Raw genomic sequence first — 16179 nt, forward strand, 5'->3', positions numbered from 1 at the left:
CATTTACTCTTCTAAGGAAGAAGTAGGCCAAGGATGCAAAATGTCCTCACATTAGCGATATACATCGAAGTAGCATCCCATAAGATCTAAGATCTTTATGCTAACTGACTTAGTATTCAGTGCGGACTGTTCACCTATGCGCTTAAGTGGAACAGGAGCTCATCAATTTTGCTGCTCTATCCACGACATGTGATTCTTGATAGGAAAAGTCTGTTAGCTCCCTGGACGGACCTCGCTTATTGCAAGGTTGGCTAGTTAGACGGTTGAAGACTACATTTTCCAGAAAAAAGACACGAATGACAAATGTTAGCATTGCTGTTGAACTTCTTTTGCTCTTGTAAGTTGATTGTCCTGTCAGAAATTCTTTTTGAACCGGGGAAAGAAGCGATATAGAACAGAAAGAGTAACCAATCCGCTGGTATGTTCTGAGGCTATGTTATCCTGTAGCGGATCATGGTTAACCAAATCTGATGTTGTTTTGTGATTAATTTTCTTTGCTCGGAGCTTACACGACTGAGAAAGCGATTCTTCGACTTCAACCGTATAAGCTGCGAACCACAAATTATTTTTCACGAAAAGTAGCCGTTGTTGTTGTCGTCGTCGTCATCATTGCTGGCGATCTAAGGCCACGTTCCTTTCAGCTGCTCACCCATGTATAACGATAGTCGTCACCTGTTTTCTGATTAGCAGTCTTATCAGTGACGTTCAGCCTTCACTAGGGGCCAGACATGTTGACCGCGGATGCAAAATCACTGTCACAAAATCCGGTACGCGTCAATAGAAACTTATATACATATGCATTTTTATCAATGAATATATTAGGTTTGTCAGTGACTTGATAGACATGACTGGTGATTACATGTAGCAGGTCGTGTTACTTTCATCAGAAAACTCGGGAAGATACTTCAGTTTTCCCTGTGAGATACAGTTATTCGAAGCCGAAACGTTTCATACTACTCTGAAAACTCCGGAGGAAGCTGATTAGATTTTTACCTCGAAGTCGAAATATATGTTTCAGTTCAGATTATATTGTTGCGAAATGTCAAGCGCTTAAAGTTTGGCATTTCCGATGAAAGAACTATCTTCTTTCGAAAAGTAATTTTCGCAGGCGGATTTCGCCATGATATCTTATATCCACCAAATGGGCACAACTGATGATTGGCATAGATTTGTAGCGTCCCTTTGTTTAGAAACACAAAAGTGATGTCAAATATGGCGCGCAATTGTACGAAGCAAAATACATGGAAAGTATGTAAATTGTCTATACGAGGTCTCCTGGCAACAATGACGTCGTAGCCATATCCTTCATATCTCTGTTGCGGAATATTTCCTCGATTTGAATTCAGTGCGCGTGCGCAACGCGACGAACGTCTGGCTCCCCGAAATCTTCGCCCGATTCCCCCGAGTTGTCGCTTTAACGTGTTTGATGAAATCTTAGTTTACGGGTACCGGCTCTGTATACGTCGGCGGAATAATTTCGTGATTGTGCGAATCGTATTTCTTTTTCGCGGAGTTCGTTTTCGGCGCGGTTGTGTTCATTTATTAGCGCAGTGAGAATTTTACAGATGTACACGGCTTGTTCACTTTGACCAGCCATGAATACTAAACCCGAGTGACATTACGAAATACTTCAGCATAGCCTCGCGCAAGTGTATCGAATGAATTATATATATATATATATATTCTTTTTTACGCTAGAATTATCAGGAATCGATGCTTATCAGATAATCAAAGCTCTAATATTGAGTTCATTTTTTTTTGGGGGGGGAAGGATTCGTTGGCTGGGGAAAAACTCCCGGGAACGTTCTACCCGTAAAAATTCTATTATTGCTTAATTAATTTTTAGCAGTTCGTTTTCGCGTGGAAAAAATCAATTCTCATCAGTGTAAGGCTGTCAAATTTTAATTAACGCTGAAGTCAGAGCCAGCTGCTTCTTATGCCTTTAACGGCAGATCGAGTACTAGAATGTCGATGCCATTTTTAGCAACTTCCAAATTACTCTATGTCAACAACATTGTCTTTTAGATTAAACCTCTTGTGTTTCTTAGCTTACAAATGTATTGGGTTAAGGACGGGTTCTGGGCTTCGAAAATCCTTATCTGGTGTCTCAACCCTAGTACTGACCCCTCAGCAAAGTCCTTCAAGCAATCACGATTTTTCATTTCTTCCATTTTTTGATGTGTCAATGATTGTCATGTTTTTTTTTCACAGTATATACATACTACTGTATATGTGGTAGTTGCGTCAGACATGAAAGGAGGAGTGGTTATTGATGACCTGTACTCGATTCACCCTGATAAAAGGCTTGGCTTTAAGAAGATCGATTTCACATATTAGTGATGAATAAAATATGAACGTACTGTAACAGATACGGGACGATTTCTTTCGCAGTGATTGGCATTCAAGCATTGACTTTTCATCAAGAATTTCGTTTATGAAAAATTTATTTCTTCAACACGTTGATGCTGGGATAAATCGTGTCGAAGAAGAAGCTAGCCCAGGGAAAATGAGATGGATAGTACTTTATAGGTTAACTTGTTTATTTGAAGTACGAGCTTTCGCTACTAATGACTGTACTCATTCACCTGATGATGCTATGATACATCAGTAGCGAAAGCTCGTACTTTGAATAAACAAGTTAACCTATAAAGTTTTATCTGTCTCGTTACGCGGCTCCTCTATGAATCTTGGAAAGAGTGGAATAGTGAAACGAGCTGTATCATGTTTGCGTGGAAATTCATTCAAAAATCTTCAGCTATTATTCGTCGTTTTCGTCTATCACTAGAGAACACGGCATAAATATCAATATTTTGCTACCTTATGTCCATTGTTATCCATTGGTTGCACCAGGTCCCAACCTTGTTAGTACTGGCACTAACCTTGTACATCATGTAGCCAAATGTATAAACCCAACAGCAAAAATAGGATTAGGAATGTGGCTCGGTGTAGAACAGGTCAGATATACAAACCTTGAATGTGAATATTTTTTAGCGCTCAATGAAACTGCTTAGAAGTGGTTGTTACTACACATAGAAATAAGTGATTCATCCAATGGATCGTTTAGGTGTAACCTCAAAATCTCAGTTTTCCTGGAGCGTCATCGATGTTCAATATTGAATCTCTGTACCCTGGTACCATGCGCTGATGATTTGCAATTGATCATATGTGTGAAACGGTGTTGACATGGATTTATGGTTGAGTAGTGACTGTTTGAACACCACTATTATTATGTCAACATCAGTATGATTAGTTGCTAACATTAAAATCATCATTATTATCATTGTCAGGGAGGTTATCATCATAGTTGTATTTACCCTGACATGAAGCCAACGCAGCGTCATAAAATCCGCCTCGTCTGCCGTACGCGCTTCGTTGCTCAAGGTTAAACTAATCATCAGTGCAACCTCAGCGAAACTTCAAGGGAATACAAAAATTGCTCATTCAAACAAATTGCTCGTTAACGTAGATCAGGTATTGAATTAATGAAATAAATCAAATATCTGAATTAATCAAAATAAGCTTTCTCTATATCTGAATTCATCAAAATAAGCTTTCTCTACATCCTCCTCACAGGTGAAGACACTTTGATGTCTATATGCCTCTAATCCATAGCAATATATTCAGGTATATTCCTGCATTGTATGAGTTATCATTTTCTAGCGTAAATTCGGCAAAAATGTTAGTATAGATGCAGCTATATGAAAGCCTTACCGACAACTCATCAGCCATGGATCACTAACGGTTATTAATGAACAGGAAAATCCGGCCATTAATTGTTGGCATAGTCAATGCAGGAGTTTACGTCGATCGGCAATAAAAATAGTCTCCGCTGATCTGTCATTCATCATCTAATGACTTGATCGGTTTATCCGTGGGGGGGACAAAAGCGTTTCTATGCGCGAAGCTTTGTTTTTCTGAGATAAATGTTGTTTTCTGTTCGTTTTTCCCCCAGTCTTCTATCACCTGATGACTAATGAAGATTCATCGAATGGAAAAAATGACGCAACGCGCGTCTACGTTGATATCGACTTATTCTATGAGATATTCCATTACAGACTTCGATTGTTGTTAAATACTGTCTTAATGCCATCTGGCAATCCATATTTTCTTATCGCCTTTGAAAATGTCTTCGAATATGGCGACTATTTCATGTGTTCATTGATACTGGTCTGAGATGTTAAAGTAACCACCATTCTATGATCTAGATGTTGTCTCTCGTGAAAATGAATGTAAAATCTTTTCATTCATTCTTATCATGTATTTTTAGCTTTGCCGAATGGATATCCGAAGATCACTGAAAATCCGACTTTGAAAGCGGTCGAAAAAGACCGAAACACCGTGATGATATGCGAAGCGGATGGAAATCCTGATCCGCAGATTATCTGGTTGAGAGACTACATACCCGTTGACATGACTGATCCGCGTCTAACTCTGCTCAACTCAGGTACGTATGTTGATGAAAAAAGGAACTCCCACCAACTAACCGATGATCAAAGACTGTATTAAGTGAAATCCAGTTATTCAAAGGGTAAAAGCAAAGATTGTGAGGTTAGAAAGTAGAAATTTGTTACTCTTTTATAACGAGAAGTACTGATTTGATTTTTGAATGCATTCAGAAATGTGAAAGATGTTACTGAGGGTCATACTGTTGATTACTCATTAATTGAGAATTTTCTTTCATATTTCAAGGAAATTTCACTGAAAAAATTCAATATGTTGGGAAAAAGTGTATTTTTCGCTGGTTGGCAGCCCTGATCGCTCAGATTTTTTTAAATTTTCAAAATAGCAATGTACAGAAGGGCAGTTACATCGCGCAAAACATTCCAAGTTGAATGTAACATGTCGGGTAACTGTATTTATTTAAAGCATCATCAATGTTCTGTGATAAATCGTATGAGTGTCAAATATGTCCACCAGAGATAATATTCGATCGAATATAGAAGAATATGACACTTAATTATTCATCGATTGGGCCATGTTCAAAATTCCACGTTTCAAAATATCGAGTGGTGCTGAAAATAAAATGGAAGATCACAGAAATTGTTTCCTTTCTGAAGGAACTCGTAGAAAATATCAATGCAGTATAGAATTACCGATGTAGATGTAATGATTTCACCTTCCTATCGATTTCTTCACCTGTTTTGTCTCAAAATATTATAGATATGTTTTGTGGTTCTTTTATCCAAGATTTGTATATTATGACATTGCATATGTTTACCGTATGTAGCTATTGATTGTAACCACCGTATGAAATCAAAATTTTCAGATGTTTTGATTTTCAGATATTCTTCAATCCAAATTAGGGTAGCCACTGACCTGGAAAACTTGGGGAATCAGAAAAAAATCTGGGGAAAATCAGGAGGGGGAATTTTTGTGAATTCTCAGTAGCATTGTATTTTTAGTTGCTGCTTGCATGTGTGATTTCATGTCTAGACAGAATTTCATGTTGTACTCATTCGAGGTTATGACGATAACATTTCATCCTCTGATGCATTCGCTTCATGCTGGATCTATAAATTGAATTCTTGTGTAGGAAATATATATATATATATATATATATATATATATATATATACACTTACAACTGGCGCATTAAAATTGATGGTGACATCGCGCTCGACTATAAGGTTGCGCTAGTGAGACACTTCAAATGTAACTGAGATTGGGTGTAACCAAAACAATGCCATCTCGAGTGATCTCAATGTTATGCGGTATCGAATCAGAGAAATCTTCGTTATTTGAAGCCGTCGTTGTAACTGAAATCATTCAGAATATCGAAAACTAGGGGGGGGGGATAAAAGAATCTTCGAAGAATCGGGGTAGTGAGTAACAACTGATGAACACGACACTTAAGCTTTTAATCAATTTGCGATCGCTGTCTGCTCGCTCGGTGTACAAGTACTAATCTAAAGATCTTTGATCTACGTAAACATCTCTGAGACTGTCTGTTAATTTGCAAGACTCGCAGGCATAAACGTATAATGATGATACTATCGGAGGCGGTAAAAGTTTTTTCTCGGTGAGTTGGCAAATTTTGCTAATGAATCCGCTGGTATTCGTCTCTGCCCCGAAGCAAATGCCATTCAAAAAGTTGTTTTTCGCTACCATTGCAATTTTCTGCATAGGTTTTTTTGTAACACTTAATATGCGTAGATGCTGGATGGGGGAGAGTTATTGCGTTCAAATCACTGCCTTAAAACATTCAAAGATTGCGCTAGCTTTTCATATTCAATGTAAATACCTTTTCATTTCTGTCCAGAATATCGTCTTGTTCTCCTTTTTTCGACTATTATAGCGGATATATTTGGAAATATTGTTCAATTTCAGGATCATTACAAATAGAACGCAGTCAGGCGTCGGATGAGGGTAAATACGAATGTATTGCTGAAAATAGTGCCGGAACAGCAATCTCATTCGCTGCAAATCTCTATGTGCGAGGTAAGTGACAATGTAATGCCCATTGTTCACTTTTCAATTTTGTTTGAAGGCGGCAATATTGGTGGTCCATTATACAGTGGAGACAAGTATAAGATTGGGTCTTCAGCGTAACGTATCATACTCGTCATTTCCATTGAAAGTGAAGATTTTCACATTTCAATGTCCCTGCTAATGTTCCAGCTTGTTCCAGTGCTTCTCCGCCAAAGCTCAGGAACTAGCTTTAATATCTGAAGTTACTTGGAATGAGAGAGTTGTCCTCTGCAACTGGTCATAATTTGGCTCTAAATGACGCAGTGTGCTATGTATATATTTATATATTTAAATTTGCGTTATCAGCTCGATGATGCAAATGTATCACAAACTGAAGAATGACCCAGTGATATGTGACTTGTCTCCATGTCATGTCTGTAAAGTGTGCAACCAGAAGCTGCTGTTCTTGATGCCTAATGGCTGACGAATTGTCAAAGAGATTACATGTTGCCGCCGCTGTGCGTATTTTGCGTATTCAAATGTGTGTGCGTGTCAGTGCTGTCTTTTCATCGTTCTCTCGAGATCGTTGCGTGTACTTTATTGACGTTGAATTTCATTTTCTTGAATTTGAAAAGAAAATTCATTCATTCACGATCGTACCTTGAATTGTTGTAAAGTAAAACTGTTGAATCCGCCAAATTTCTTTTAAGACAAGAGTTTGTGTATAAATGTTGCTGTAGGCCTCGCTTTTGTTGTTTTTTATCGATACAATACTCAGATGACAAAATTTGCACCTCGGCACTTTATTTTTGAAATTATTTATGATATACGATATGATATGGTAAATGTGTCACTTTGTTTGATATTATGGCTTCAAGCAGCACTGGCACAAACATACTTTTAAGTGCACAAAAATCTGCCCGATGGAATTCACAAAATTGATCGATACTTTTTTTGAGCTGATGAACAATTTCGAATTGTTCGTCTTTTCTCTACTATTCTCTCGAGTTTGCCGTCGTCGTTTAATTTGTGAATTTGATCGAGATGCTTTTATGGTGACTTTTTCCGCACATAACGGCCTCGTTAATTGAACCTACGTGCAGCTGGCTTTCAATTACAGTTTCGAGAATCACGTTCTCGAAAACCGATCATTTTCATTTCCAATCGGAACGCCCTTCATTACCCCATAAAAAGATAACACTTCATCTGAAAAAATCTTTAGATTATCTAATTTGCGTCTTCATATTCCTTGAAAAATACATTTCCTTGGAATAATTCTTTAAAAAAATGTATTCGTAAATAAGATTAAAAGAAAATGAAGAATGAGCCATAATAGTATCAGCCTTTTTATAGGTAATAGCCATAACATTATTGAATTTAGCCTGCAGTCATTGGCTGTTCTTAAAACGGGCATTAACATTTTCAAAGTACTGTATATCAACGAAGATCTCTTGCTAAATTTTAATATTTTCCCAACGTTGTGACATAGACACGTTCATCATCATCCCAGAATAATGAATTTCTGCGCATTATCGAGGAGAAAATCATCCGTAAAAAAGAAAACTTGTCGATATATTATTCGTGATACATAGGCGACGTGAAGCCAGGCCCCACCCTTGTTTGAAACATGTTTGTAAATTCAAGATGACGTTACACTAAAGTAAACAATATCTAAATTGAAATATTTTGCACTGCGTAACGCTTACATTTCTTAATTTCATGTGTGCTCACTAATAACGAATTATAATCTTCTAGGTAAACATTAGAAGTCCTCTTACGTGAAATCAAATGACTGAAATGAATGTGTGAAATATTTCTCGGTTGGAAAAATATACATGATTTGTAGAATATACATGATTTGACGGCCGATTCAAGAACGATATAAAAATGTTTTTGATATGAGAAATCGATGTTAGCATTATGGATTGACATTTCATACAAATAATCAGCAAAATTCAAACCACCCACATTTTCAAGTCAAATGTAAATAACTTGTCGTTTTTCAACTTTTGCCCATTGACATTATAATGACAAAGCCACCTACGTTTGTACTTGTACTGGGTGTGTGGGCGAAGGGGATAGATAGGTGAAAACTATCATCATTGAATTCAATAAGCTTTTGCCTGTCTGCTTGGCAACCATTTCTTTTCATTCCTTGCCTTCAGCTTTTGTAGCTGGCATTAAACGAGTTAAAAAACAAAACGCTTAAAACAGAAATGACTCGATATTATCACCGCAAACAACTTTCAATTAAATTGTTTCCTAAACATTCACCTCCTGTTAAGTTCAATTAAAAGTAGGCTAGAAGAGTTTCTGTTGAATTATGAAATTACAATTTGATTATGATTTTTCATTTGAATTCAATTTCAATAGTTAAAAACGACTTTATTTCTACAATCTAATGCCTAATTCTAGATGAGCTTTATTCAGTATAAACACAATGAATTGCTACACAATGATCCAAATAGAATATATTCAATTTAGTTATACCAGGGCAAAATACTTTCCTTCCTGCCTATCTGACCTTCCTATTGCTATGCTTTAACCCATTTACGAGTAATTTCAGCTTTCTTTTTATTTTTGATAAAATGTCGACAATGATTTTTCTTCAGCTGCTCAATTCGGCCGTTTGCAATATATGTCTTATTACAATGCGAACCACTATGCAACACTTTCTCCGAGTCTGATGTCTCGCATATTTCTCACTATCTGTTGTTTCTTTTTTACACGTTGATTACTTTCTAGACGAAAGTGAAATTTCTATCTACAAGCACCTGCATCAGCAAGGTAAAAACTCTAGAGCGCCGTCTGTGTAGGTGGCGTCACTGCCACCGGCCACCGAGGGCGCAGTGTATGACCGATAGCCGAAGCATGATATCAGTTGCACCTATCAATCTCACTGACAGCATGTGAAAAGAAATCATCGCAAGCATGGCGAGATCCATGCTTATTCCTCTTTTTAAGATACGTCTTCGATGTTGAGGAAATAAGATAATTCAGTCTTGGTGAAACGGGTTATATGTAAATTTCGTACGAAGTTTAGCTGTCGATTTATAGTTTTTTTAAATCATTTTTTACATATTCATAATCGTATGAAAACGGGAACTAGATTTCGATTGCGGGCCAGCAGTATCGAGCCAAGCATGTCTTGCGAATCGCTCGACCCTTGTTATGTCTCTACCTTCTATTCGGCATGATTTTACTAACTAATCGTAATGAATTATGCTTCGATCAGCCGGGGAGGTTGGAGAGCCGCCTCCCCGGATCGACGAAGCGTGTATGTAGATATTACACGTACGTGTGTTCGCGTTCTCTTGTCCGTCCTACGTAAAAAAATATATTGTATTCGTCGAAAAATGTCGATACTTTACGCATTATTGATGAGCATTTTTTCGATAGTTTGACTGCGCGCATCTTCCACTTGAAGAGCGTAGTTGAATATCAGTGGCGAACGAATACCGATAGAACAATAGTTAGCGTCGGCAGAAGTATCGCCGTTCCACCGTTCCGCTTGTCACGCGAACATCCGCGAAAAATAGCCACCGGAACAGAAAAACCGAGACGAATTACTTCGCATACCGGTGTAATATTACGCCGATACGAACACGGCGCATATATATATATTTATATATATAAGCGATTTTAATAAGCCGGTATTAAATATTGTTAATCCGCAGCGCGCGTAAGCTTCCATGGAGACGAACGATCAGGAATGAGAAAATGATTCGAAAGAATTGCAAATGCCTGCGGGATTCGACGTAATCATTAATAAGTGAATTATAATGCATATATTATACTACGATCATGAAAGTGGCGAAAGAAATATCGTTATGAATCCGTATTTGCAGTCATACACTGGAATTACGAAGACAGCTTAGATTAATCTATTCAGTGACGGCGAGAGTGAAATATTCGTAGGACGTCGTTTTTTGATCCACCCTCTTCTTCAATCGCGTTTCGGCGTTGTAGTCGACTCACTTAGATATGAGAATAGGGAAAATCAGACTTTGATGATGTATTTTCGAGAATACAATAGCTCACGGCATTGTCAAAACGTAGTACGTTGAACAGCGTTTTATGTAGATACGTTTTGGCATTGGATACAAGAAGGGATGCGCTGCGTCATTACTAACACACACCACGCAACAACCGGCAACCCTCTGGTACATAATAAAACAATTTACGATGCTTGCACGCACTGTATAACTCATCTGCACATTGTATCATCAGTAGTAAACTAGTTTGAATCGGATGCGATAATAAAATTGATGGATTAGGTGTGTTTTTGTAATAATAATACGATTTTGATTCTCTTGCCGCCCCCCCCGAATTGAGTAACCGTGATGAATATCTAACAGATTCATTTCGACGTACTAAAATCTGTTAGAAACCATTTCCGTGTTAACGCTTGAACTTACATTTGATAGCAATCCCCGGATGACTAAAGAAAGTCCGTATTGCATTTTAGATATTGAGTGCTAAAAGTAGTCATTGCAAAAAACATCATGATATCGATAACTACCTCATCATTTGCATTCTTCACTTTGCACATCTTAACAGTACATCGGATGTCAAATGGTAGATTTAACGGATACTAGATTCGAAAACGTATTTGTAGATCTCATAAAAGCATTTGATTCGTCAAGAATGTAGATGATAATGAGTTACACAATCTTTAAAACGTCATTTTGAAATATGTTTGTGACAATTTTATACTGTCATGTAGATATTTCATTAAACTTTCTACAAGTTATTAAGATTGAAATATGTCACATTGCTGTTACCAACATTATTTAATATAATTAATTTATATTGGAATTTGTCTTGAACGTGTATATGTAACAAAAACATGTTCAATCATTATTTGTGTTTCATTTGTTCTAGGGTCCAATCCATCACTCGTTCTCCCTAAGACACAACCAGGCTCATTCAAGCCCGGTCAACAACACAATAGTGAGCGCTATGTTCTATTTCACTCATATAATTTTCCGCTTCTCTAAAAACATTTCTCAAAACCCTTGTTACTGCATTAACAAATGGAATAAGTGTATACAGGTTTTTCAATAATATAATCATGGTTTAGGTCCTTATAGACTTGGTTTCTTAAATCATGTATGCGGTAAACAAGGGTAAGGCTACTGATATGACTGACAAGTCTGATGAAAATAATTGTTCATCATTACACGATCATATGCCAGAAGCCTGGATATGTTTCATGAGAGCTTTAGGGAGTTTGCTGGACAGCCAAGTAACCAAAATTAAATCGCAGCTTTGGCTACTGATTAAACATACGCACAAATACTATTTCTTGAAATGAGAAAAAAATATCTTTGCGTTTTTCTGCACTGACTGTTTTCTAACCGAGCTATGAAGCACCTACAGGGAGGGAGTATTATTGATATAGATATAGTGCTACAGTTTGAAATTTGTATCAATTCATTCATATAAGCCGTGTCTACACTGGGAGAATCTGGATCTGGGACCTAGAATAAAACAGAATGGATTCAGAACAGTTTAAAATCGACAGTTCTGCAGTGTAGACAGGGCTTTAGACATTCATCATAGAGTTCACTTCACAACTCATGATCTGATCATGATCTTCATCATCATTACCATTGTAACAATTCACCCGTGAATTTCACTTTTATGTATACAAACCGAACATTTCTACTCAATGCTGTCGTATAAATTGATATAGATTCATCCACAAATCGTGATTACTTTGCTTTGCAGTTACTGTAAACACAAACACAAGCGAAAGTGAGTTGATTATCCCAGTATGCCTGATATAACGAACGTAGCTGGTTTTTGCAGGCATTGTGCGTGATATACCAGTACTGGTGACAGTTGAGAATGTATATATTTGACCATGTAGACCAGACACGTGCTACGCATGCTTTTCGAGACTTTGGTCAGGAAATCATTTTCTGCAGCAGTGAATTCGAATTATAAAATCATACGCGATGTCGTGCATGTCAGTACGAGAAAGGCAGTCATTAGTTAGCTTGTAGCGTGTGAGCGCGGCGGAGAATGAAAAAGGAGCATTTCGCGTGTGCGTCATTCGCCATTTCATCTTCTTCACCTTTGACATGACATGGGCTTGCTGTGATGGCATCGCTTGAGCGAATATACCCAATTGACCTGGGGAATTTCAGTCGTGCACACGAACTGCTGTGGGTTATCAGCAATAAAAAAAACATCACATTCGCTCCCACTTTATCAAACAGATTTTCGGAAGTCGTTTAATTTCTATAAAGCGATGCATGCTGTACGCGCAAATCAACTGGATCAGGAAAAATCCTAATCCGAGTCGATGTCGTACAAAGGGAAAGATTACAACATTCCTGTTAAGTCACAAGCAGCGGCACAAGAGTGGAAAAACTTGCGAATCAATAAACAACAAATTATTCTTGTGTTCGATAGACTCACACTCACGCAAATTACACAATTGCCATAAAAACCGAAGAACGATTTTTGCCCTTTTCAGTTGTAATTCATTACGTTAATCCCAGTCTGTTTTGTCCATGTCTTCGTTGATGATTTTTCCTTTTTTCACTTGCGCGTTTTCATTATCATTTTTAGCATTTCATCATTTTTCAGTCATTTCGATTTATAATGCGCGCATTCGTTTTCAGTCTCTTTTACACGGTTTGATTTTTTTCCTACGAAATTTCCGCATGACATAGATACTACTAATTTCATTAATTCAAACAAGTAGCCAAGAAGTAGAGTTAGATGAGCTTGATGCGTATTAACAAACTTGTTTATGTGTTACATAACTTATGACTAATTTGTTTTGCACTTTTGCACATGTATTGGGACTACATGCAGGATTCGTGCCAAGCGAAATCTGTAGAGCCCACGGATTCAGATACAATTTGCTTGCACCGCTGCACATTTGTTTGTTTACTGATTATTTTGTAAAGATCCAGTTTAATTCCAGTGTTTTTTCTTATATGATAGAGTGTGGGTGTGCTGTGTATCATTACTGATTTTTCCGGTAGTCTGGGGAGGTAGCCAAGGATGCTAGGATAATGCCATCCGTTGGCATGATGAATAAGTAATGATTCAAAATGTTATGAAGTTAATCCGGATAGAATTCCTAATCCTATTTTTGTTGAGATTTTCGTGTTATTCATGTGCAGTGTACCATCACTCTCGAGGGGACCCGTGTGACTTGGAAACGGGCAATAACTCTCTCAGTCAAACTCGTGTACCGGCTCAACTAAACTGGCACATACTAAGACGATAATCGTCGAAACATTCTTGAAGTGAATGTCGATTTCGTCATTTTTATTTTCAACGCGAGGCGACCGCATTGCCTGATACAGCTTCGATTGTGGTTTTATTAGGCGCCGCTTATACCGAGGACTATCCATACACCAGTGCCACAGCACTACATGACTTTGACATTAAGGTCACCTAAGTTATTGGCCACTCAAGAGACGGTCGTAATGGACATGGCCCATGCGCTGCATAAGAATCTAGTAATTTGGCAAAACATATATTGTTGGCCATGTTTCTGTGACAGCGATCTTGTAAAAGTGCTAAAATTTACGCCGCCTTATTGACCATCATCTTTGGCCGAGCGTTGCTAATCACATAGCATTTATTACAGTTTGCGCGGCACTACTAAGCAACTATTTTGATATCAAGTGTCCATTAAGGCTTACCCATGGGTGAAGAAAGCGGTCTTAGCTCTTAGCAAAGGCTTATCCATAAAAAGGCCATGAATAAGTCATCGAACGAAGTTTACTTACCCCTCAAGGAGGTACATCGAACAATGCACTAGCCTCGGGTTGTTTAACAAGTAGAAGCTTAATGTTATTAGAGTTTGAAATGATATAGTTAAAAAAATCGATGAACTATCGAACGTGATCAATCCGATTTGTTTTCAGCGTTCGTTTCGAACTGATATTAATTTGAATATGTTTTGCATATGTTTACAGTACGTCGCGTTCCGCCTCACTTTTCGATACCGCCCGAAAACGTCGAGGTGCTTCCCGGAGGAGCCGTGAATTTGACGTGCGTCGCCGTCGGCTCGCCGATGCCGTACGTGAAGTGGCGCAAAGGTGCCGAAGAACTGACAAGCGACGACAACATCCCCATCGGTAAAAACGTGCTGATGTTGACGAACGTGCGGGAATCAACAAATTACACTTGCGTTGCGTCGTCAACATTGGGCAACATCGAATCCGTGGCCCAAGTCCGAGTGAAAGGTACGTTTTGTAATTCGCCCCCATATATGTCAGTATATATAACCTTACCCGAGTTCATATATTATTAAGGTATTGAAGGCTATTTCGAAAGGACAAATCCAGTCAAATTTTCATTTGTGATTCTAATCATATTTTTTTCAAAGATCGGCTATTAATGGTTACTTTCAAAATCATGCTGTTGCCATTATCATAATTATCGTAGATATCCTGTAGGAAATAATCAAAGAAATGAACAGATTTGTCTGGTGTGGGAATCTCGTTGAACTGATTATCCCTTAATCAATCAAATTTAGCTCTTTATCAGAGAAACTTTCTCGACAAAACTTCTTTTAAATGCCAAATTAAGCGCGATCGATTTTAGGCTCAGTTTATATGCTCGAAGATCAAAATCTATCAACCGCAACAAGAATGTTTCCCCTCGAGGAAAATGGGATTATTTTTCTCGTGACTGACAGTGACAGTTCATGATTATAATCGTTAAGACATGTTTCGGTTTCGATCAGATGCGTTTCAAATAGTCACTAGTGAAATGTCAAGCTTTGTATAAACTATGGTAATGATATGCTGATGAAAAATATCATCATATGAATAGAATCCAACTAGAAATAAATTGAACATCAATGGATTTGTACATCATTGTCAACAGCGTGTTACTCACGAAGTAGCCTAATACGTCGTTCAATATTATACGCTTCTTAACATTGCGAGCACACTTTCTGTGCCGATTCCCCCAGTCAAACTTAAAAAACTAAGTTTTTCAAGGTATCAATCAGTTTTGAAGCTGCTTCCTTCCTGTGCGGGCCTAATGCTTCATCTAATCCTTATCCTGTCCAATTATCCCAAGGTTTATGTATACATGTGACCAACCCTTTGATGAATCCAAGATTCCGAGAATTCAGGGTTAGCTATGCTGTTATGACCAGGGGAGGTCGTGCCCGGTTTGACTGCTATTTTTTCTGCAGATATTCTAATGGTTTGCCTTCATGATTATCAATAATCTTTCCTATCGAATACTTGTTCTTTATCTCCTTTTACGATTTTTTATTCTCTTGAAAATCGCGAAGTTTAGAATAGTATCCCAACCACCGCACTGCGTATGATTTTAGACAGAAAAGAAACTATTGTAATGATGAACGCAACGCTATAAATATCTCGTAACATAACTTCAAACTGAAGTCATCAAAGGGATTCCTGTTGCCCTCCTGTTTCTCCATCGTATTCTGTGTATAACTTAACTAACGACATAAGTTTTTTTGCTATAGAAAAGGTGCAACCATCACCAACGGCCTTATATGGTGAGCCTTTAGGCGAATATATTTAGATTTTCTCATTTTGTTCTAATTTAGACTTTTTTCGCTTTGAAATAAATATTCGGTGGTGGTCAACCTGTCGTATACATATATATTTATAGATATATTTTTGTATAGTGCCCTTTTGGTCCAATTCCAGCTTAGTTGCGGTATTTTTATTTTTCTGCTTAACTCGGGATAGAAATGATGCCTTCACGTCTATTTCATCCTTTTCGATCAATTTCTCGTGTATTTTTTTTCTC

The 16179-nt window shown here is 37.7% G+C and overlaps 1 protein-coding gene across 1 annotated transcript in view; it reads left to right on the plus strand.

Moving 5' to 3' along the window:
* Positions 1–16179, plus strand: part of LOC141900523 (receptor-type tyrosine-protein phosphatase delta-like) — a 135809-nt gene that overhangs the window by 86393 nt on the left and 33237 nt on the right. Inside the window, exons 5-7 of the mRNA XM_074787445.1 lie at positions 4268–4444; positions 6328–6438; positions 14358–14627. Coding sequence (XP_074643546.1) covers positions 4268–4444; positions 6328–6438; positions 14358–14627 — 558 coding nt within the window. The remainder of the gene's footprint in view (positions 1–4267; positions 4445–6327; positions 6439–14357; positions 14628–16179) is intronic.

The sequence above is a fragment of the Tubulanus polymorphus genome, chromosome 2 (genome assembly GCF_964204645.1).
Source record: "Tubulanus polymorphus chromosome 2, tnTubPoly1.2, whole genome shotgun sequence".
Lineage (NCBI taxonomy): Eukaryota > Metazoa > Nemertea > Palaeonemertea > Tubulaniformes > Tubulanidae > Tubulanus > Tubulanus polymorphus.